The sequence below is a fragment of the Myxocyprinus asiaticus genome, chromosome 14 (genome assembly GCF_019703515.2).
Source record: "Myxocyprinus asiaticus isolate MX2 ecotype Aquarium Trade chromosome 14, UBuf_Myxa_2, whole genome shotgun sequence".
In the NCBI taxonomy this organism is placed as follows: Eukaryota; Metazoa; Chordata; class Actinopteri; order Cypriniformes; family Catostomidae; genus Myxocyprinus; species Myxocyprinus asiaticus.
In genome coordinates, this window is record NC_059357.1 from 14,483,574 (window position 1) to 14,506,002 (window position 22,429).

Here is a 22,429-nt window from a genome sequence, read left to right on the forward strand (position 1 = left end):
TATCTATCTATCTATCTATCTATCTATCTATCTGTCTGTCTGTCTGTCTATCTGTCTATCTGTCTCTCTGTCTGTCTGACCAAAGGAGTTAGTAGCAGTATGTATCATAAACAGGTACACTTATAATGCCACAGACGCACACACAGGTAGGAGTCGGATTAATTAGGTAGTGTGACCATGCATGACTGATGAGTGTATACTGTACATGTGTTCGTGTGTGTGTATTTGTAGAGGCAAATGTCCTCGTTCTGTCACCATCTTTACTGTGTGTGCAACACAACCCAAAACCAAACAGCCAGCCTCTTTAATAGGATTATTCATCTGAGAACATGTTCTCTCCTTCTCTCTCTCTCTCTCTCTCTCTCTCTCTCTCTCGCTCTCTCTCTCTCTCTCTCTCACACACACACACACACACACACACACACACACTTTCTCTCTCAGTCCATGCAAAAACTGTGAAAAACACTTTGTACAAATTTATGTTCTAACTAAGAGATCTTCTAGAAATTGTATGAAGACTGCAAATTGTATATATTCTGTAATTTCTATTTTTGCACACTAAAGATAACTTATTTGTCTCTGTCTGTAATGTATTCATCCAAGATTAGAAACAGTAAAAATGTTGTACTTATTTTGGCTTCGAGCATGCAAACCCGGCAGCTTTCAAGAGCTCCTTGATTGAGGTACGATCAGTGAGAGTCTGGTCCCCACAAATGCCAACTTCAGAGAGAGAGAGAGAGAGAGAGAGAGAGAGGGAGAGAGGGAGGGTGTGAAAAATTGCAGCACAGATCAGATAGCAGACAAGGGTAAGTGAGGGAGAGGAAAAAAGGAGGGATAGAAAGAGAGAGCAGTGTTTTAAACGTTCAAAGAGAGAGTCATTGGTGAAGTGACGCACTGAAAGATTAGGGACTCTATGGACATGTAAAACCCTGAGGAATGGCCGTGACATTGCTGAAGATAACAGGAAAACCTGATCAACACTAGGGGCCATTAATGGAAAATTCTGAGATTGTTAGCAGCCTTTAGATAAGAACCTCCTTCAATTACATGCGCGTTTGTGTGTGAGTTTCCATCGTTAAAGATGAGGACCTCCTTGGACTGTCAGAATCCCTTTTTTTCCTTTAAAGGGGTGATTCTTCTTCTAGAGGAACCCTAAACGTGGAATCATCATGCTTTAGTGCAACTTAAGATCTAGAGAAAGATCCCCTTTGCATTTCACACATTTACATGCAAACGTAAATGCAAGAGAGAGAAAAGGTAAGCAAGATTTGTTTGCTGTTATCTGTGATACCTTCAGTGCCTGTTGACTCTGCATATTCGTTCTGCTTTCATCACTCTGGTCTCACTCACATAGAGTACACAGGTATTTTCTGCAACCTGTAGGTGTGTTGCCCTTTAAAGCCTGTGTTCAGAGTACTAGCCGGCAGCTTTAATGTGTCATATGAAGCAGGTGATGCACAGTGGCATTGCATTTCTTGTACTTTCCAAATCAATGAGGGGGCTGTCAAACCGCATGCAGCATTCCCACAGTGATGGATGTCCCCTGAAAGCTGGAATGTCTGCATATGTTGTGCTCTGTGCTGACCCTTCTCTGAATTTAAAACTATGTTTACCGTTTAAAAAAATATCAACTCAATTTCATTCTGAATAAAAAAGGCAAAGTAAGTCTAAAATTAGATTTGGCCAGATGTAATCCAATTCCCAACTCTCCCAATCCTCAACACACAGGCACCTGTTATAAAAAATAAAAAAAGGGGGAAAAATGGATGGATTTTGCATCACAAATCAAATCAAAATAATGACAATTTCCTGGTTTTATAAAACCAGCTTGGATCTTATTGGCTAAAAAGTCACAAGGCATAACTCAGTGGATCCATTTCAGTGCTGCACATATGGTGAAGGTGACATGAGTCTAAGTTCATAAAGTTTATTAAAAGAGACTGATGCAGCTTTGCAGGGGCAGTGTAAATGTTCAAAGGGAGAAGTAATGTGGAGTAATTCCTGAAGTCTGTCAACTGCATGTCAACATTTTCACAATCTGTCACTTCTTTGAATTTCTCATCATATTTTCCATTTTGGGGCTGCAGGAGCTGTTGGACTATGTTAATTGTGTTAGATAATTAAAATGACAGCTGTTCATTTTGATTTTCACTGTTCAAGAAAACAAACTTAGGAATAGGAAACAGAATGTTCTATTCAGCTGAGGTTTCCGTCGGACACTACACCACCGCCACCATGGGATACTGTTATTTACGTCAGATTATCTTCTGCATATCAGACTACATCTGTTGCACAGTGTTCTCTATGTTTCCAAATTCCATCTAAATATGGTCTTAAAATCTTGCAATCATAAATTTAAATCTTACATGTAAATGTGTATTTCCCTTACAATTCTCTGTCTACTTCAATATATAACCTTATCATAAATTTATGGAAACATTCTGTCTAAGACAGCTGTTAAAGGCCCCGATATACTTCCGGAGAAGTTATTCTTCATTCTTTGTTCAGTGGTAAAAAGAAGTTTGAAACAGCCGAACAACGATATACTGTTTGCGAACATTCAGACACCCGTCACACTGTTCTGAGAGGCGTTTATAAGTACACTCACTTAGCACTTTATTAGGAACGCTATGGTCCTAATAAAGTGCCCAACATGGTATTATGCTGTTGTAGCCCATCTCCTCAAGTTTCAACGTGTTGTGCATTCTGAGATGCTATTCTGCTTATTACAGCTGAGTGATTATCTGATTTACCGTAGCCTTTCTGTCAGCTCGAACCAGTCTGACCATTATCCGTTGACCTCTCTCATCAACAAGGAATTTCTGTCCTCAGAACTGCCACTCACTGGATGTTTTTTTTTTTTTGCTTTTGGCACCATTCTGAGTAAACTTTAGAGATTCCTGAAAATTCCAGGAGTTCAGCAGTTACAGAAATACTCAAAACAGCCCATCTGGCATCATCAATCATGCTACAGTCGAAATCACCGAGATCAAATTTTTTCCCCATTCTGATGTTTGATGTGAACATTAACTGAAGCTCCTGACCCGTATCTGCATGACTGCATGCATTGCGCTGCTGCCACCCAATTGGCTGATTAGATAATCGCATGAATAAGTAGGTGTGCAGATGTTCCAAATAAAGTGCTAAATGAGAGTGTACGTTTAAATATGAGGACACTCAGTAAAACCTTAACCAATGTGACAAAAATATGCTATCAGTGACTTTATGCCTGATGATTTAAAACAGGGGTCGGCAACCTTTTTGACATGGAGTGCCATTTTGTTTTCCTGGTCAATAGCTGTGCCATTAATAGTGGTGTTTTCCTTATCATGTGTTGTTCTGAAAGCAAAAAGAAAGAAATGGAACAGAATGTAGGCTGTCATCCACGCAGCCTGACTGAAGCAAAGCGGACGAGTTTGCTCGCGCGAAGTGCTGCTGTCTCGTGATGCGCGAATGGCTTATATGCGCTAAGCAGCATATAAAACAAAAGAGTGAATGAGCACTTAAGACTATTTGTAGGGTGACTGTACGTCCTCTTTTTCCCGGACATGTCCTCTTTTTCTGACCTTAAAAAAGCATCCGGCCGGGATTTCTAAATTTGCGAAAATGTCCAGGATTAGGCTTTAGTTGCATTATGATGTGCATCTGGTCTAATACCTCATTGTGTGTGCACGCATATTTGCATTGCTTTAATCCCTCTTTGTAAGTCCCGCCTTCTTGCACAACAATTGGTTGATTATAAGAGGCTTGCAGCAACTATTGGCAAATTCCTGCCTGTCACTCTCCCCGCGAACGCGCGAAGCGCTGTTGTGTTCGGCATCAAACAGTTGCTTGACAGTAGCAGCAAATGATGGAAACAATGTCCAAATGAAAGTGCAAATTTACAGAAGATTTGCACAAAACATTCCCATGCTTTCATCCAGGTCGAGATCCGTGAGAACCAGAATGTATGACATGTAAAGCTGGCACTTATGTATCAGTTGCTAATAAAGGTGCAAGTGATTTAGAAGCACACATTAGCTCTGCAAAGCATAAAGGGTCAGCAAAAGGTGAAAGTTCATCAGGTAAATTAATGGACTACTTTTTGCGACCAGGTAAAATTGTTATCACATTGCTTCATTTTCCATGGCCATTCAAAATAATAGTAATAGTAAATGAAGGTACTCTCATGGCATCAAATATTTATTTTAGTACATGGACATTCAAAAGAATGTTGGAAAATGTTATTTATTTATATATATTTATGTTATGCTTATAGAGTGTCTTTTTTACTGTATTAAAGTTTGCATTCATAGTAACACTGTTTTGAACACTATTATTCCACCCCAATCCCTCCCACCCCCCCATGGCAAAAAAAAAAAAGGTGTCCTCTTTTTGGAAAACCAGAATATGGTCACCCTACTATTTGAGTAGATTTGATTCCTTTTGTAGAAAAACTAAACCAAAAAAAAAATAAAAATGCATGACATGTTCTTGGAAAATGTCTCTATGCGAATGATCATATAGATGTAGGTAAACTTGCACCAGCTCGATAATAACTGCATGCGGTGTGTTCATGTTGACTGATCTTAACTGACTGAATGCCATGAAAAGTAGGTGAAGCTCTACAGTAGGTCACACCTACCAATCATGTGGACCAATGGCAGTAAAAAGGTGTTTAGCAGCCGATAAGAAGTTTTCCTTAAAGTTAGCCCAGGCAAGATATTACGAACCATCAAAACGAATGCAAAAACACCTTCTTTTTTTTAGGCCAGATTTTGATCTAAATTATGTCACACCTGTTCGTTCTTTGATTTCGTATGAACTATATCGGAGACTTAAAAGGTTCATTTCATAGCAACAAATGTTGATCAAATCTAGGCTCAGGTTTTCTGGACTTTTCTTGGTGAAAATGAAGCTGCTTTAGATTTCAGAGCAGAAATAATCTCTGGATTTCTTTCCTAAAATGTTCAGTGCATAATTGAGTATTATTTCACCTAACAGTTCAGGGATAGTTCACTGAAAATATAAATTCTGTCACCATTTGCTCACCCCCATGTTGTTGCAAACCCGTACAACTTTCTTCAGTGAAACTTATTTACATTTACATTTATGTATTTGGCAGACTCTTTTATTCAAAGCGACTTACAGTGCACTTATTACAGGGATAGTTCCCCCAGAGCAACCTGGAGTTAAGTGCCTTGCTCAAGGACACAATGGTGGTGGCCGTGGGGATCGAACCAGCAACCTTTTACCAGTTATGTGCTTTAGCCCACTATGCCATCACCACTCCTTTTTAAACTTATAAGACGATACAAGGCAGAATGTTAGCCGCAGTCACCATTCATTTTCATTGAATGGAAAAAATTTGCAATGAAAGTGAATGGTGACTGAAGCTAACATTCTGCCTTATATCTCCTTTTATGTTTCACTGAAGAACGAAACTGGTTTGGAACAACATGAGGGCAAGTAAATGATGACATAATTTGGAGTGAACTATCCCTTAAATAGTTTGGAAAAATTCAATACATTTATAGAATCTAATATCGAATATAAGACTGTGCAGTGGCTCTCACTCAAAAAGTTGTTTCATTTCTGAAACAAAGAGGAAAAACTGAGTGGGAAATATTATAGGAATGTTACTGACAAAGTATGTTTATTATTTGTAATCTTCAGCTATCACAGAACCACTATTTAGTTTATATTTAATTATCATAGTACTAGTATCAAGCCACAGGAGTCAGATGATGAGTTGACATTTAAATTGGAATTAGTTGGCATCACATCAGGAAGTTGTTAAGATGCCAACCCCACTGCTCCCTGTAACTGGAAATCTACTTCCTATTCCAACTACTGTTACTCTCTTTCTTCTCTTCCCTCACTTTTGCATGAGCCCACCTGGATGATGACTGAAATACCACTGCACGAAGCCGACAGTCACCCCTCAAACAAACACACACACCTACTCACACACACGCAGAAAATTTCTACCAGACAGGTTTCCATGGAAACATATCCCTTTTGAGTATTGTAAGAACTATGCAGTATTTCTGTGTGTGAGATCACATTTGCGGGTCTGGATGAAGGAAATTATGTTTTTCTCATTATTGCTCTCCTCTAATCTGAGGCTTCTTTGCTTTTCACACACACCAATATAGCAGCACCTGACACTACCAGCCCCCAGTGTATATGTGCACATTAAGTCTGTGTGTTTTGATGGCTCTCTGTCAGTACAGTATGTCTTGGAGCGCAGCTTCTTGCAAGTGTGTGTGTGTGCAGTAGTCTCTAGACAAGCATCTATTAATAGAAAGACAGATCACTTGACTCAGGCAGTGGCTAGATGCCTAAATCTGGACCCCACCGGCAGTTCCCAGTTCAGAGCTCTCAGTCAAAAAACAACACAGAGAAAAATCAAATAATAATAATAATAATGATAATGATAACGATAACAATAATATCTGCGACACGGTTTCTCTCAGGCTTTGAGGTCTGTGCACTTCACCGTGCAAATGTGCAGTTTTGCAGGAAAAGTGTGAAATTACTTTAATTAGCTACATCTGCTGCGAAACAAGCACACACAGACGACAAATGTGCACACCTACTCCCTCTTTACTTATCTTCATGTTGTTCCAAACCTGTGTGACTTTATTTCTTTTGTGGAACGCAAAAGGATAGGTTAGGAAGGATGACTCTAAGTCACCATTCACTTCAATATATGGATAAAAAGTGCAATGAAAATGAATGAAAACTAAGGCTAACATGCTGCCTTTTCTCCATTGTGTTTTACGGACGAAAGCAAGACTTACATGTTTAGAACAACATCAGGGTGAATAAATGATAAATATATATTTTCATGAGGTTCATGTATTACATCTGTTTAAATGAGATACCTGTATCTGCCTATCTGCAGATGGTATATAATAGAAGTTCTATTGATATTTGCCTTTTATCATTAGAAAAGAAAGTTAAAAGTGACAGGGAACTGTTGAGGAGAGGCTGAAAAAATACACGCTTTAGAGGTAAATAAATGAGCGCACCACAGGATGATGGATCTGTTCAAGTTTTGTGAGGTTTGTGTATTACATCTGTTGAAACGTGATATGCGCATATTTACAGATGGTATATTTTGTTATTTATATTTTATTGATATTTGCCTTTTTATCATTAGACAAGACAGTTAGTTACAGGGAACTGTTGAGGAGAGAGAGGGAGAATGAAACAGGTGAGCACTTTAACATTATGAGCTGAAACACGTCTGCCGCGGCTCTGATATGCGGACCGTTTAAATTAGATTGTGTTGAACACCAGTCTGTTATTGTAGTAACATGATGACACGTAACAACAAAATGGACTGTGACAGGTCGTTTACATGTCTCAGTCGCTTCACACGCAAGCAGGCAATTCTCAGCGCCCTCAAGAAACAAATCGGCCAAACGGGAAAATGTATTGGCTGATGCGATAATTAAAAAAGGCCTCGCCGATATATCGGTCGACCACTACCTTAGACTTAAACAAAACTCTGTAGACAGATACAGTATTATTGCAGCTGTATCCCTCTGTTTTATCACAGAGCAAACATAAGTAATGTAACATTGTTAATTAAGGACTTTTGACATGTATTATCAAGTTATTAATATTTTTCGTAATGAGTTCTAATAAGATGTGGAATATTATCCTGATACATAAATGTTAAGCATATTTTTTGAGGTATTAAAATTTGAGCCCTGGAGTCTCGCAGACCACAAACAAAACCTGAAGGTTAAACAAATCTTCATAGCTTTTGAATTTTCGAACAGTAAACTGAAGCTAATTACACCCTCAATTAATAACACCCTCATATTGTTCCAAACCTGTATCACTTTATTTCTTTCTATTTCATATATCATTTTCATTGTGTTCCATGGAAGAAAGTAAGACTTATGGGTTAAGAACGATATAAGGGTGAGTAAATGATGACAACATTTTCATATTTGAGTGCTCTTCAAGCAGTATTTATATAATTAACAATGTGTGAGATTAAAGGACTGATATAATCTTTTTCTATATCTGTAGGTATCCTGAAGACAGACTGATCCAGAGCTTCTGTGGTCCTCTCTCCCACTTACTCATTGGTTCTGGTTGGGCAGAGTGGCATGAGTGTGGGCAGGCCCCACCGTTACAGCATTGTGTCATCGTCGGAGGAGGAGGTGTATCGCCACGGCAACATGCCCGCCCTCGGCAATGGCTTTGGCAATGGCAAGATCCAGACACGGAGGAAAGTGCGGAGCCGCTTCGTAAACAAGACAGGCCAGTGCAATGTCAGTTTTGCACATATGGACGAGCAATCCCAGCGTTACCTTGCAGACATTTTTACCACATGTGTGGACATCCGCTGGCGCTGGATGTTCATCCTTTTCTCCCTTGCTTTTGTTCTTTCCTGGCTTGCGTTTGGTTTTGCCTTCTGGACCATTGCTCTTATCCACGGTGACTTAGACCGACCTTCTGGAGATGACTTCACACCATGTGTCATGCAGGTCAACAGCTTTGTTGCGGCATTTTTGTTCTCGGTTGAGACACAAACCACGATTGGCTACGGGTTCCGTTGTGTGACTGAGGAGTGTCCACTAGCTGTGTTCATGGTTGTCATCCAGTCCATTGTGGGCTGCATTATTGACTCCTTTATGATTGGTGCCATCATGGCCAAAATGGCGCGACCTAAAAAACGGGCTGAGACAATACTGTTCTCGCACAATGCTGTCATTGCTATGCGTGATGGGAAGTTGTGCTTAATGTGGCGCGTTGGGAACTTGAGGAAAAGTCACATCGTTGAGGCTCACGTGCGGGCGCAACTTATAAAGCCCCGAATAACAGAAGAAGGCGAATACATCCCACTCGACCAGATTGACATCAATGTGGGCTACGACCAAGGTCTTGACCGCATCTTCCTAGTTGCTCCCCTCACTATCCTCCATGAGATAAATGAGGAGAGTCCACTGTTTGGAATCAGCAAGCAGGACCTGGAGACAGCTGATTTTGAAATCGTGGTCATACTAGAAGGGATGGTTGAGGCGACTGCAATGACGGCTCAGGTGCGCAGCTCCTATCTGGCCAGTGAGATCTTATGGGGCCATCGCTTTGAGCCAGTGGTGTTTGAGGAAAAGAACCAGTATAAGGTAGACTACTCGCACTTCCATAAAACCTACGAGGTGCCCTCAACGCCACGCTGCAGTGGCAAAGACATGGACGAGAGCAAGTCCCTTGGACGAGAGTCTGGCGCCAACTTCTGTTATGAGAATGAGTTGGCCTTCATCAGCAGGGATGAAGAGGAGCAAGAGGAGGAGAGGGGTGAGAGTGCGACTGAGCTAGAGACGCTTTCGGCCAATCTGAACTTTGATCAGAGGTCATTTCACAAAGAATCAGAAATCTAACCTTGATCGTCTCTTTGAGAACTTTGCTTTATAGTAGTCTAAGCCTATTCTTCTAGTGTTGGTTTTACTGGATGGATACAGAGCAATGCAAGTGCCATTCGAAACCCTGACCCACTGTCCTAGAGCCATGCTGAAGATGAGGGCAGGTCAGGAAAAGAAAGTGCGTTTTGAAGTTGTCAGAAATGCAAGGCGTTCTTGTAGGAAAACTTGAAATCTCAAATATCTATTTCATAATGTATTTTGAAGTGATAGCTTTAAGCAGTATCATAATGCAATACTAAGCTAGCCTGGGTGCCATATTGACTAAATCTCTTTCTTGTAAAGACAATTTGCACAAGCTAGGTTGTTAACCACTAGTGTGTTTGCTTGAATATCGAGTATAACATGATACAATCTGTGTGTGATCTGCAGCAATAAAGTGACTTTTATCCATGTTCTCCATATTCCAATTGTCTGGCTAACATTCATTGCATTGCTATTTTTATTTTAATTACATCAGAGCAAAGACCCAGATGTTTGATCCTTTTATTTTACCTTGTAATGAACTATTACTTATAAGGTGTGTGAAAGACATTTAACACCTAAATAGATGTTGAATTACTGCCGACAATGAGCAAGATGGCTCCCAGGCTAGCAAACAGACACAAAAAGTATTTATTTAGTATTAGAAAGTGAGTAGAAATATATATATATATATATATATATATATATATATATATATATATATATATATATATATATATATATATATATGAGTATTTGAGTGATTGAGTGAAAGAGAAGGTATGGTTATAGGATAAGCTTTAACTTTGAGGATGATGGTAGTTTTTTTCCCACAACATACCACCATTCACATTCATGCTCAGGACAAATACTCTTGTATAAAACCACACATACACTCACACACACAGCAATGACGGCCAGAGAACAACAACATTCTGAGGATTATGCTGCTTTGAAAGTGAAATGTGTAATTTTCGTTTGGTGGTGCTTGTAGTGCAGAAATTACACACTTCTCAAATATGTTAAAGCTCCAAAACAAAATATTTTAAAACGCAGTGACTATTTGCACTAGGTGTAAATAGCACCTGCCACACAGCGTGGCTATTTCCACTCCAATGTCTAGTAGAAACACAAACTGAAGACAAACTTCACACCTAGTGTCACTGCATCTAACTATTTGCACTGTAAATAAGATGCTTTTGGTTGCTATTTACACTTGGTGTAAATAGCATCTATTGTTATATGCACTTAGTATTTAAGTTTACATTTTAATTAAAATTTTAACATTTTAAAATTAATTTGCTTTTAGTATTTAATTAGGGGTGTAAATAGTACCTGCCACTATCGGGTTTGCAAATATCATCTAACACTATTTGCACTGTAAAGAAGATGCTTTTGGTTGCTATTTACACTTAGTGCAAATAGCCTCTGCCATTTTAAAAAATGTTGTAAGTAACAGTTACATTGTGCAAGTGTGCTCATTTTATGAGGTATAACTTCAATGTTACCTTTATCTATTGCCATTTTTTTTTCTCAGTGTTAAAAGAGCTGCCCAAATGTTGAAAGAAATTGATCAATAAAGAAAGATTACAAAGTGTAGAATTACAGTGATTTGGTAGTAAGTCCATATATCACACTAACTACATTTTAAAGGGATGGTTCACCTAAAAAGGAAAAGTTTGCCAACATAATTTACATCATTTTCAAACCTGCATGGCTTCAGTGGAACACAAAAGGAAATGTTAGGCAGAATGTTAGCCTCGGTCACCATTCATTTTCATTGTATGGAATAGGATGCAATTAAAGTGAAGATGACTGAGACTAAAAATCTCCTTTTGTGATCCACTGAAGTAAGTCATAAGGCTTGAAACAACATGAGAGTGAGTTTTCATTTTTGGGTGAACTATCCCTTTTAGCATTCAGTACAATATAACAAGTAAGGGATAATGTATAGTCAACTGGTCATTGTTACAAAATAAACACAAATAGGGTGATCAGGACCCTGACTTGACAAACCAGAATCAGGTATTACAGAGAGCCGTGTAATATGTCTGTTTAATTATACAGATTTTCACTCTCATAAAACAAACCATAGAACTTATACAAATGAATTTCAACAAGCAACAACACTAACCACCCATCTCAGATATCTTTACAATTGATAATTAGTGATTGTGACAATCCTCTGGATATCGCGCTCCTTTTCAAAATCACAGTGAAGAGAAAAGGAGAGGTGAGAAAGAGAGCAAGAAACGAAAAAGGAACAGTGGAAGAGTGTTCTCCCACTCACCTCATCCATCACTTTGCTCTGTGGGGGCAAAATAAGAAGGCCTGATTAAATAAAGAAGGCATTATATAAGATCATTTAAATAAATTAAACATTTCATCAAAGTAGATTATAGCCTAAGTCATCCTCTCTCGGGAAAGAAAGGGGAAAAAAGACGATCCACTTCCAATCATCCACTCTCCAAAAATACTACACTACTACGTCACATCATACAACCCATAGCAGCATAGTTTTTTAATTGCTATATGATCATATAAGGGTAAAGTTCTCATTATTCATGCTATTTGCAAAATTACTGTTTTCAGGTCATGTCCTCCTCACTACCTCTTCAGTTGGGTCTCTGAGGGTGAAAGTGAGTCACCTTTTCCATATGGTCATTTCAGATCAATAATTGAGTAAAGAAGGCAAAGAGTGGCACACTGTGGCATTCTATTGGAAAATGAGCTTAGCTCTGCTGGAAAAATCAGGCCGTACCACCTAAATGTGGTCAAGCTGGTTTTGGAATATGGTCCAAGGTGGTCTACCAACTCTATCCAGCTTTATCAAGGTGGTCTACCAGGTTGAAACCAGTTCCGCCAGCAGGTATTCCAGCTGATCAGGTATCTAGACCAGCTTGGATGAGCTAAATACCATAAATGGTCACCTTGGACAAGTTTAAGTCTATAATGATCAGCTTGGACCAGCTCGAAATCATGTAAAACCAGTTCCCATCAGATCAGGATTTTCTAGCAGGGATTTAAAACCCACGTTGATAAGAGTTGCAAGGATACAACTAAAGAAAGCACTGACCAAATAAGACTCAGAATTCCAGAGGACGAATAGTTGTGTAAAACTTTAAACTTGTACAGAAAAGAAAAATTATAGTAATGCAGCTCTATTCAGGTCTAAAATTAAGCATTAAGTATTTACTGTTGTAACACAACTTCACAGCAGAAGGGAAGGAGGACACAGGGAATCGGGTTCCAGGCTCAGGTAAGACTTTTTAATCAGCCACTTCAATACTTTACAACTTCACAAACTCATAAGCTTCACAGGCACGTAGTCACTTAAACACATTAGCTTCACAAACACAATAGGTTAAACACAACAGCTTCTCGAGCACCGTGGGCTTCCTTGTGCCAGACTCTCTCTCTCTCTGCTGGTAGCGTGGTCGCTTATGTGCCGCTCTCCCCATGCTCACTGGAATTAGAGACAGGTGTTAGACATAATTTAGCTCAGGTGTCAGCGTCCTTACCACTTTCTCTTTCTCCGAACGGATGCTCGACCACGCCCCCGCTGCCACAACTGTATATAATGCATTGCAATAAATCTTTTTATATCTTGAAATGCTCTTATATATCTGAAACAAGTCTATCTATACCCCTACGGGTACCCCGCTGTCTGTTACTGGAAGAGAATTATAACAGACATAACCATGGTGACAAATGTAACAACGGTAACGGTCTATCTATAATCACTGGAAGTATAGTTGGTCTATCTATAGATTTGTTCCTTTTTCTTCTACTGTTGCACCACTATACCCTCAGAGATTCCACCACCAGTACATATAAATACAAACAGACTCACAAATGTTCTAAGACTATCATGTAATACAAAATACAGGGCACTGCACAGTTGAATTTACTGACAATCAAAGTGTGATCTTTAATTTTTTCTAGTTCTAAGCATAATACCATAGCAGTTATGGATTGTGATTTTAAAGTCTGCAAATTAATGAAGTGAACATGCAGCCTATGTCCTATTGCCAATGGGAAGGAGTGTAAGTCCAAACGCTTTGTGTTCTACCCCAGAGAATGTCTCTAATTGCTGGCTGTCTTTAAGTCCATTATAACTATAGGAACCAAATGCATGTGTGACCTATAGGGGCAAGCCTTTAAGGCTTTGAGAATACTTGTCACATACAAGGGTCAAAGAGATCATGTACATTTGCCTTCTGAGAAGGCTGGTAATTAACACCAGATATAACCATAAACCCAGGAACAGAACACTGAACTGTGGATTCAGCATTTACACAGGTCAACATGTGTGCATTGCCTAATACATAAACATGGCAACAATATCGGGTCTCACTCTTAAATGTAAAGTACTGGTGGTTCAGTATTAACATTTTAAAATGCCAGGTTCCTATTAAAATTAAATACATATTGGTAACACTTTACAATAAGTTTCTATATGTTACTATAACATTAGTTAATGCATATCATGAACTAACGATGAAAGATATTTTTTACAGAATTTATTAATCTTGGGTAATGCTGGTTTAGGAAAATACAATTGTTCATCATTGCTAATGTTAACGTATACAACTTTAATTTAAAAAATATATTAGTAAATGTTGAAATTAACATTAACCAAGATTAATAAGTGCTGAAAGAGTATGGTTCATTGTTAGTTCAGGTTTACTAATGTAACACTTTTACTTACTGTAAAGTGTTACCAATTGTTTACATTGATGCAACAGCTGAAGTTTATATATATATATATATATATATATATATATATATATATATATATATATATAGAAAAATAAAACCAGTGACGCTAAAATTAATATTTTAGGCTGAAACTCAATGCATGCCATAACATAATTACATTACCCTTTTCTGAAACGTAAAATATTTATTCTCAACAATAGTGTGTATTTCAGAAGTGAACCTTAATAATAATCATAACTATATTCACAAATAAGATTTGCATTCTAAAATTAAACTTGAAAAAGTAATAAACCTTGTGATGTGTAGTTGGATATGAGAGAGTGTGAAAAGGAGATGAGGAAATATACACCAATGGATTCCTGGTAAACGATGCATTTTATAACCATTAAATCTCTAACTAATCTCACCTTCAGCTGCATGAAGTTATTATTAAATTATGTGACTCAAATACTGTGTGTGTGTGTGTGGGGGGGGGGGGGGGCAGGTTTGGGTGGTTTACGAGGACATTTTTTTAGGTTACAAACTGGTAATTACAAGGGTATTATGCTATAAATTGGTTTATGAGGACATTTCTAGTGTCCCCATAATTCAAATTGCTTAAAAAACATACTAAACAATGTTTTTTTGAAAATGTACAAATGTAGAAAGTTTTATGAGGGTTAGGTTTAGGGGTAGGGTTAGGGTTAGGGTTAGGGTTAGGGGATAGAATCTATAGTTCGTACAGTATAAAAATCATTATGTCTGTGGAGAGTCCTCATAAGGATAGCCACACCAATATGTGTGTGTGTGTGTGTGTGTGTGTGTGTATATAAATGTGTATCGCATGCCATTTACTGTGATTCAGAAACATAATTTTTCACTTCATTATCCTCCTTGCTTTACACATGACATGTTTGCTTGCTTTTTATTGCACAAGCATAAAACACACGTTTGTTTTTCTATCATGGTGGTGCCTTCCATTGACTTCTACTGTTTTTATAACCCTACCACTACACACTACCTAACCTTCACACTTTGCATTTTTAGATTCTTAGACTTTTAGATTTAATTCATTTAGTGTGTTTATTTAAGGGGTCATGACATATCTTTTTTTTATAATTTTGTTATCTTCCCTTAGGTCCACTTATAATGTTAGTAAAGTTTTTTTGTTTTCTTCACCCTGTCTCTGGCCATCTGTCTGAAACACTCGGTTTTAAGCTGGCTGGCTCTTTAAGACTTCAATGCAAACGCCCACTTTTGTGATCAGCCACATCATACAGCCCTTCCAATACAGCCATTTTTGAAACTCAATCCGAAGAAAATGAACAAACTCCACAAAACATTATAAAACCATATTTTAGGGTTAAAACATAATGTACACCCAACACATTTCATCTAAATGTATCAAACTGTTCACTCAAACACAGCATAAATCAAACAGTCATGATATTTGAAACATTCATGTATAGAGGGGCCTGGGTAGCTCAGTGGTAAAAGACGCTGGCTACCACCCCTGAAGTTCGCTAGTTCAAATCCCAGGGCGTGTTGAGTGACTCCAGCCAGGTCTCCTAAGCAACCAAATTGGCCCAGTTGCTAGGGAGGGTAGAGTCACATGGGGTAACCTCCTTGTGGTCGCTATAATGTGGTTCGTTCTCGGTGGGGCGCGTGGTGAGTTGAGCACAGATGCTGCGGTGGATGGCGTGAAGCTTCCACAGGTGCTATGTCTCCGTGGCAATGCGCTCAACAAGCCACGTGATAAGATGCTTGGGTTGATGGTCTCAGATGCGGAGGCAACTGGGATTCATCCTCTGCCACCTGGATTGAGGCGAATCACTACGCAACCACGAGGACTTAAAAAGCGCAATGGGAATTGGGCATTCAAAATTGGGTGAAAAAGGGGAAAAATCCCCCCCCCCCCAAAAAAAAAAACAAAAACCAAAAACATTCATGTATAGAATTGGTTACTTGTGGTTTTTCGTCCAATTGTCCCTGAAATGTTATGAATATGCAAGCGTAATACAATTCACGGTGATGTTAGGGTGCTTCAATGGGCTTTAACAGGCCAAAGGAGTGACGTTGGTCTTCACCAGTGTGACATCGCACATTTTGCCAGTGTGGTGCGGAAACGCTTCTATACGATCAAAGACATCTATCTAGTCCATGTTTACAAAAGACCAACAATTAAAAATAGTACAGATGGAAGCAAAAACGGACCAGGACGCCTTCAAAACAGCACAACAGCAAGACAACAAACCAGGCACATGCTGTGGGCTTTGAGACTGGGCAAGCATCAAAGATTTTTAATATACATTATTAAACACTGTGACAAAACACATCATATGAGTGAGCATAATGTCATGGAAATGTTATAGATGTAAATTGTTGCCTTAGAACCCACCAGCCAATGGAAATAATTCACAGTAGTGAACATTACCAAATTGTTTTAAATTCAGGACAGTAATATTGCTCATATCACACAAATAAAAGATTGTCATATGTTGAGCTGAGCATGTTTATGTCCATTAAATCATACAGTGAACCACAGTGCCAGAAGAGCTTGTTTTTATATACAACAAAAATTAAAAGAAAAGATTGCAACTTACTAGTTTTACTACGTCACTCTTCCCACAGTTCAGAACCACTGGAATGGACAGCGGCAATGAACTAATCTGACCACCAAAGACAACAATCTTAACCTGACTGCACAAGGCAAATGTAATGTAAACACAGCAATCATCCCTTAATATATTTTTTAAACAGACACTGTGCCCTAACGTTAGAACTATAAAAACAGACAGAGCATAACACAAGAAGGACATGATTGCCAGATCACCATTTCATAGCCTCAAAATAATCAGAAACAATGACCTAGTATCTATGACCTAGTATCAATAACAAAGAGTTTTAATAAACATATTAACGTACCTTTAATGGAACACATTAAAGTTCCATATGCGTCTCTCCCTGCGAATGAATATCTCCATCACTTAAAGTCACCCGCTTGTTTAAGATTTGATAGCCTCTCTTTCTCCATTTTCTATTGAAATTAACTTTGCCAAATCCACGTAGGTCATCGATGCTTACACTATATCCATTTTAGCGCTTATTAATGCATTAGTTATGTGAACTTGAACATATTGACCAAATCAAAAATCTAGCCAATCAGATAGCATGACTGAAGGAAGGAGCTTCTGATTGGATTACTCATTAAGCATGTGTGATCTTCTTTTTCTACCCGCTCCATACGGGACTCGAACTGACGTCTCCAGCATGGGAGGCGAGTGCGCTAACAAGGAGGCTAAAGGCTACAGCGTCTAGCGTCACTTGCTAGTGCACCTCTTGAGGTGAGGAGAGTGAGGTTTATACACATTGCACAGCTATCTATCAGCTGGCTCCCATTACACTCACCCCCATAAACCTCGTTCCCATCCGGGTCACGGCACCATTGTGACGCTCCTGTTCTACCCACTCTGTACGGGACTCGAACTGGCATCTCCAGCATGGGAGGTGGGTGCACTAACAAGGAGGCTAAAGGCTACAGCCTCTAGCGTCAGTCGCTAGTGCACCTCTTGAGGTCAGGAGAGAGGTTTATACACATTGCACAGATATCTATCAGCTGGCTCCCATTACACATACTTACCTTGGTCATTTGTAGTAGTGGGTGTAATTCAGTTTGAATGAACATATAATGTTGAATGAAAGGGCGGTAAACAATGCTTTGAATCTAAGTCAGAGAAAGCACAACATAAAGTGCTTATACCTAAGGGTGGCATCAAAGCAAATAAATTAATTGTCTGTGCTGCTCAACTGAGATGAAAGTCAACTGAAATGATAACAGTAGTTTATATTAACAACTGTATTTAAATATTTCATAGTGTCATTTTTCTTTTCACTCTTCTGTTAGATAAGCATTGCTTATCCTGCTTATATAGATGGCACATCCCTGCAGCAAACAGCAAGATGAAACAGAATGGGGGTATTCTTTTTAGAGTTATCACTTGACATTGCATCTTTTAAAAGCGGTGTGAGAGGCATGATAACAGTCAAAGCCGTGCACGTTTATGTAGAAAAACATTTAAATCCAGATATGCACATGAAGGTGTCCTGTATAAGTCCCCTTTGTATGAATTTCTCATGATAGGCCCATCTCTCTCTTCTTCACCTGTTTCACTGACTGAGCACCAGTGGGCAGGTCCAAGGGTGCAATGATGAATAATAGGTGTCTTGCTGAAGAGGCGGTCATATGCAGATGTATTTGGTCCTTGTGATGTCACATGTTCCACAAATTCCAAACCAGCTGTTTTTGTAGCTTGGTTTAAATAAATACTCTATTTCTATTCAGGAGGAAATTTTCAGTTCTGAAACTTACAGTTTGTTTTTACAGTTCAATGACCTCTTATATGTCAAAAGATCAAGAAAAATTTGGTTCCTCATGTCATGACCCCTTTAAGCTGTTTTCCTCCTGGGGACCGATGGATGGTCCACACACACAATGTAAGCAAAACCTGACCCACAAATACAGACACACACACTCACAGATATACTGATATTTATATATACACTGGCAGCCAAAAGTTTGGAATAATGTACAGATTTTGCTGTTTCGGAAGGAAATTGGTACTTTAATTCACCAAAGTGGCATTCAGCTGATCACAAAGTATAGTCAGGACATTACTGATGTAAACAACAGCACCATCACTATTTGAAAAAGTAACTTTTGATCACATCTAGATAGGCCCCATTTCCAGCAGCCATCACTCCGCTTCGAATCCAATGCTGAGTGACTCCAGTCAGGCTTCCTAAGCAACCAGTTGGCCAGGTTGCTAGTGTGGGTAGTGTCACATTGGGCTAACCTCCTCGTGGTCACTATAATGTGGTTCTCGCTCTCGGTGGGTCACGTGGTGAGTTGTGCGTGGATGCTGCGGAGAATACAGTAGCGTGAGCATCCACACGCTAGGTCTCCGTGGTAACGCGCTCAACAAGCCATGTGATAAGATGCACGGATTGACTGTCTCAGATGCGGAGGCAACTGAGATTCGTCCTCCGATACCTGGATTGAGGCGAGTCACTATGCCACCACGAGGACGTAGAGTGCATTGGGAATTGGGCATACCAAACTGGGGAGAAAAGGGGAGAAAATCCCCAAAAAAATCAAAAATCAAAATCAAAAAATCCTCCACGTGCAGCAATGACAGCTTTGCAGGTGCTTGGCATTCTAGCTGTCAGTTTGTCCAGATACTCAAGTGACATTTCACCCCACATTTCCTGTAGTCTTGTTAGGCACTTCTCACGCACCTTACAGTCTAGCTGATCCCACAAAAGCTCAATGGGGTTAAGATCCATAACACTCTTTTCCAATTATCTGTTGTTTCTTTGACCACTCTAACCTTTTCTTTTTGTTTTTCTGTTTCAAAAGTGGCTTTTTCTTAGCAATACTTTCCATAAGGCCTGCACCCGAGTCTTCTCTTTACTGTTGTACATGAAACTGGTGTTGAGCGGGTAGAATTCGACGCTGTCAGCTGAGGACACGTGAGGCGTCTATTTCTCAAACTAGATACTCTGATGTACTTATCCTCTTATTTAGTTGAGCCAGTTGTCCTTTGTCTTTGAAGACTGTAGTGTACACCTTTGTATGAAATCTTCAGTTTTTTGGCAATTTCAAGCATTGTATAGCCTTCATTCCTCAAAACAATTATTGACTGACGAGTTTCTAGAGAAAGCATTTTTGACCTAATATTGACCTTAAGACATGCCAGTCTATTGCATACTGTGGCAACTCAAAAACAAAGACAATGTTAAGCTTCATTTAATGAACCAAATAGCTTTCAACTGTGTTTGAAATAATGGCAAGTGATTTTCTAGTACCAAATGAGCAATTTAGCATGATTACTCAAGGATAAGGTGTTGGAGTGTTGGAGTGTTGGCTGCTGGAAATGGGGCCTGTCTAGATTTGATCAAAAGTTACTTTTTCAAATAGTGATGGTGCTGTTTTTTACATCAGTAATGTCCTGACTATACTTTGTGATCAGTTGAATGCCACTTTGGTGAATTAAAGTACCAATTTCCTTCCGAAACAGCAAAATCTGTACATTATTCCAAACTTTTGGCTGCCAGTGTATATATTATATAAGTATACTGTATATATGTTGTCTACAAATGTACATTTATAATGGTGTACTTGGATTGGCAATAAGTATCCTAGAATATTTTTTCAATAGTCAGACAATAAAGAAATACAAAGAAAATAGGAAATTTCCACTTCACTCTTTATAAGCACAGACCTCTCTGCGCTTATATGTAAGTCAATTTTAGGCAGTGTTGGGTAAGTTACTCTAAAAAAGTAATGAATTACTAACTACTAATTAGATCTACTACAGTGTAATTAGATTACTGTACTAATTACTCTGTCTGAAAAGTAATTGCATTACTTATTACTAATTACTTTTTAAAACCCTTATCAACCTCAACCAGATGAAAAATACAATGATAAACATTAAATTGTTCTTTTAATTCTTTCAAATAAATTATATACAATCAAATAAATTATTCGTGAACTGGCCAAAGAATTTAAGGGGGCTGCATTAAATTAGAAAACATATATTTTAACATTAGACGTTACATAAATTCACTGTTGTTTTATATAGAATTGTTCTATAGTCCATACAGTATTTAACACAATTACATCAGAAGTAACTTTCAAAGAAAAAGTCATTTATTTACAGTAATTAATTACTTAGCAATGCATTACACCCAACACTGATTTTAGGCCTCTCTTTTCTTGCTTTCTGCCTTTCTTTCTTTGGATTAAGATAAGGCCCAACTAACTGATGTGAAAGACATCATACTTTAAAAAATGCTTTGAATTTACATGATTTAATCATGTAATCAATTAAGTTGCATAAAAAATAACAAAAAATTCCTCTTGGTTTAGCTCATTATATCTTTGTCAGAAAACATAATTTGTTCACACAATTTCAAATGACCAAATTAAGTATCCTTAAAGTGATTTTATTTGCGTCCCTAACAAGGTTCATCTTCGCAGTTTTACTTCTTATTTTTGTGTTACATTTCTGATTTATGTTGTAAGGTTATTCTAGCAGCTAAATTTTAGCTAGCAATAGCATAGAATAACATGCTAAATGTTAAGTAGTAACAGCTCCTCGAGTAAACCAACATACAACATGTTATTTGTGTACCCCTCATAGTAGCGGTTGCCACCCTGGGCAACTGCCCATGTCGCCCATGCCTAAATCCGCCACTGACCCCTCCTCAACCGAAGCAAAATCATCCCAAAGTAACAACATTAAAAACTATTAAGTCTCCCCCTTTTCTTATCTTGTTCAAAAATACACAAAATAACACTTAATTTCAACATTTTTACCCTCCGCATGCCAAGCATGCTGGGAACTACAAATCCCCTTCCACGTGTTGTTGAACAAACTTGATTAGTTCAAATTTATCCTACATAATGTAATCTAGTAGAGTGCACATTTTAGAGAAGTACATAAATCAAAAGCAAAGAAAACTAATTTAAAAGATAAACACAATTTTGTTGTGTAGATCATAAATAAATTGATTTAGTAAATCAGACAACCTTTAGTTTTTCAATTTTTCAAGTAAATGTAGGGGTCACACAAACAAAATACCCACTACATAAGCCTAAAATAAGCTCTATATCCACAGCAATGGTCTTATGGGATAGTTTTGTAAGTAAGATTAAAATTTTAAGTTAGTCAGTACTTAATTACTTGACAGTGATATCTTAATCAAGTTTCCACAGTATTAAAATGACAAATTAGCTGTTAAAGACTGCTATGACAATCCCGGCTTTATGTAAGCGTGAAAACATGGTTCAGGTGGAGGCGATGAGGTGTAAAAAGTTGGAGAGGAAGTCAGTGAGTTACATGCTTATGTAAATGCGTTTCCAAGGAAACACAAATGCTCTTAATCAAAGAGCTGAAAATGAAGAACATCAGTACAGACATTTGGAGAGAGAGAGAGAGAGAGAGAGAGAGAGAGAGAGAGAGAGTAAAGTAATTGTTATTTTTAAAATTAATCAGTGTTGTAAAAATTTACCATAATGTAGAGATCATCGTTTTAAAGCAACATGTATTATTCATAAAGTAATTACGGACAAAGTAGCCGTCGAAAAATGTAATTAGCAAGCGTGCGCACCTGCCGTGCCATCTTTCTCCCTCAAAAACCACCACACGGAGCCCAGGCATGAAAATGCAGCCTTCACTGAGATTTACACACACAAGCAACTTGTTTAAAGACACATAAAGAGACCAGTTCAGTTCTCATGTTCAGATTATATTGTTAATTGGTTTTTGACATGC

The 22,429-nt window shown here is 38.4% G+C and overlaps 1 protein-coding gene across 1 annotated transcript; it reads left to right on the forward strand.

Moving 5' to 3' along the window:
* The first annotated feature begins 860 nt into the window (after positions 1-860).
* On the forward strand, positions 861-9,829 carry LOC127452278 (ATP-sensitive inward rectifier potassium channel 12-like). Its single transcript, XM_051717624.1, has 2 exons — positions 861-1,257; positions 8,032-9,829. Exon 2 carries the CDS (start codon positions 8,112-8,114, stop codon positions 9,384-9,386), a length of 1,275 nt encoding a protein of 424 aa, XP_051573584.1. The 5' UTR covers positions 861-1,257; positions 8,032-8,111; the 3' UTR covers positions 9,387-9,829.
* Positions 9,830-22,429: the final 12,600 nt, after the last annotated feature.

Bases quoted from the DNA above. Each gene is read 5' to 3' on its own strand.
- LOC127452278 (XM_051717624.1), top strand. From the start codon at position 8,112: ATGAGTGTGGGCAGGCCCCACCGTTACAGCATTGTGTCATCGTCGGAG.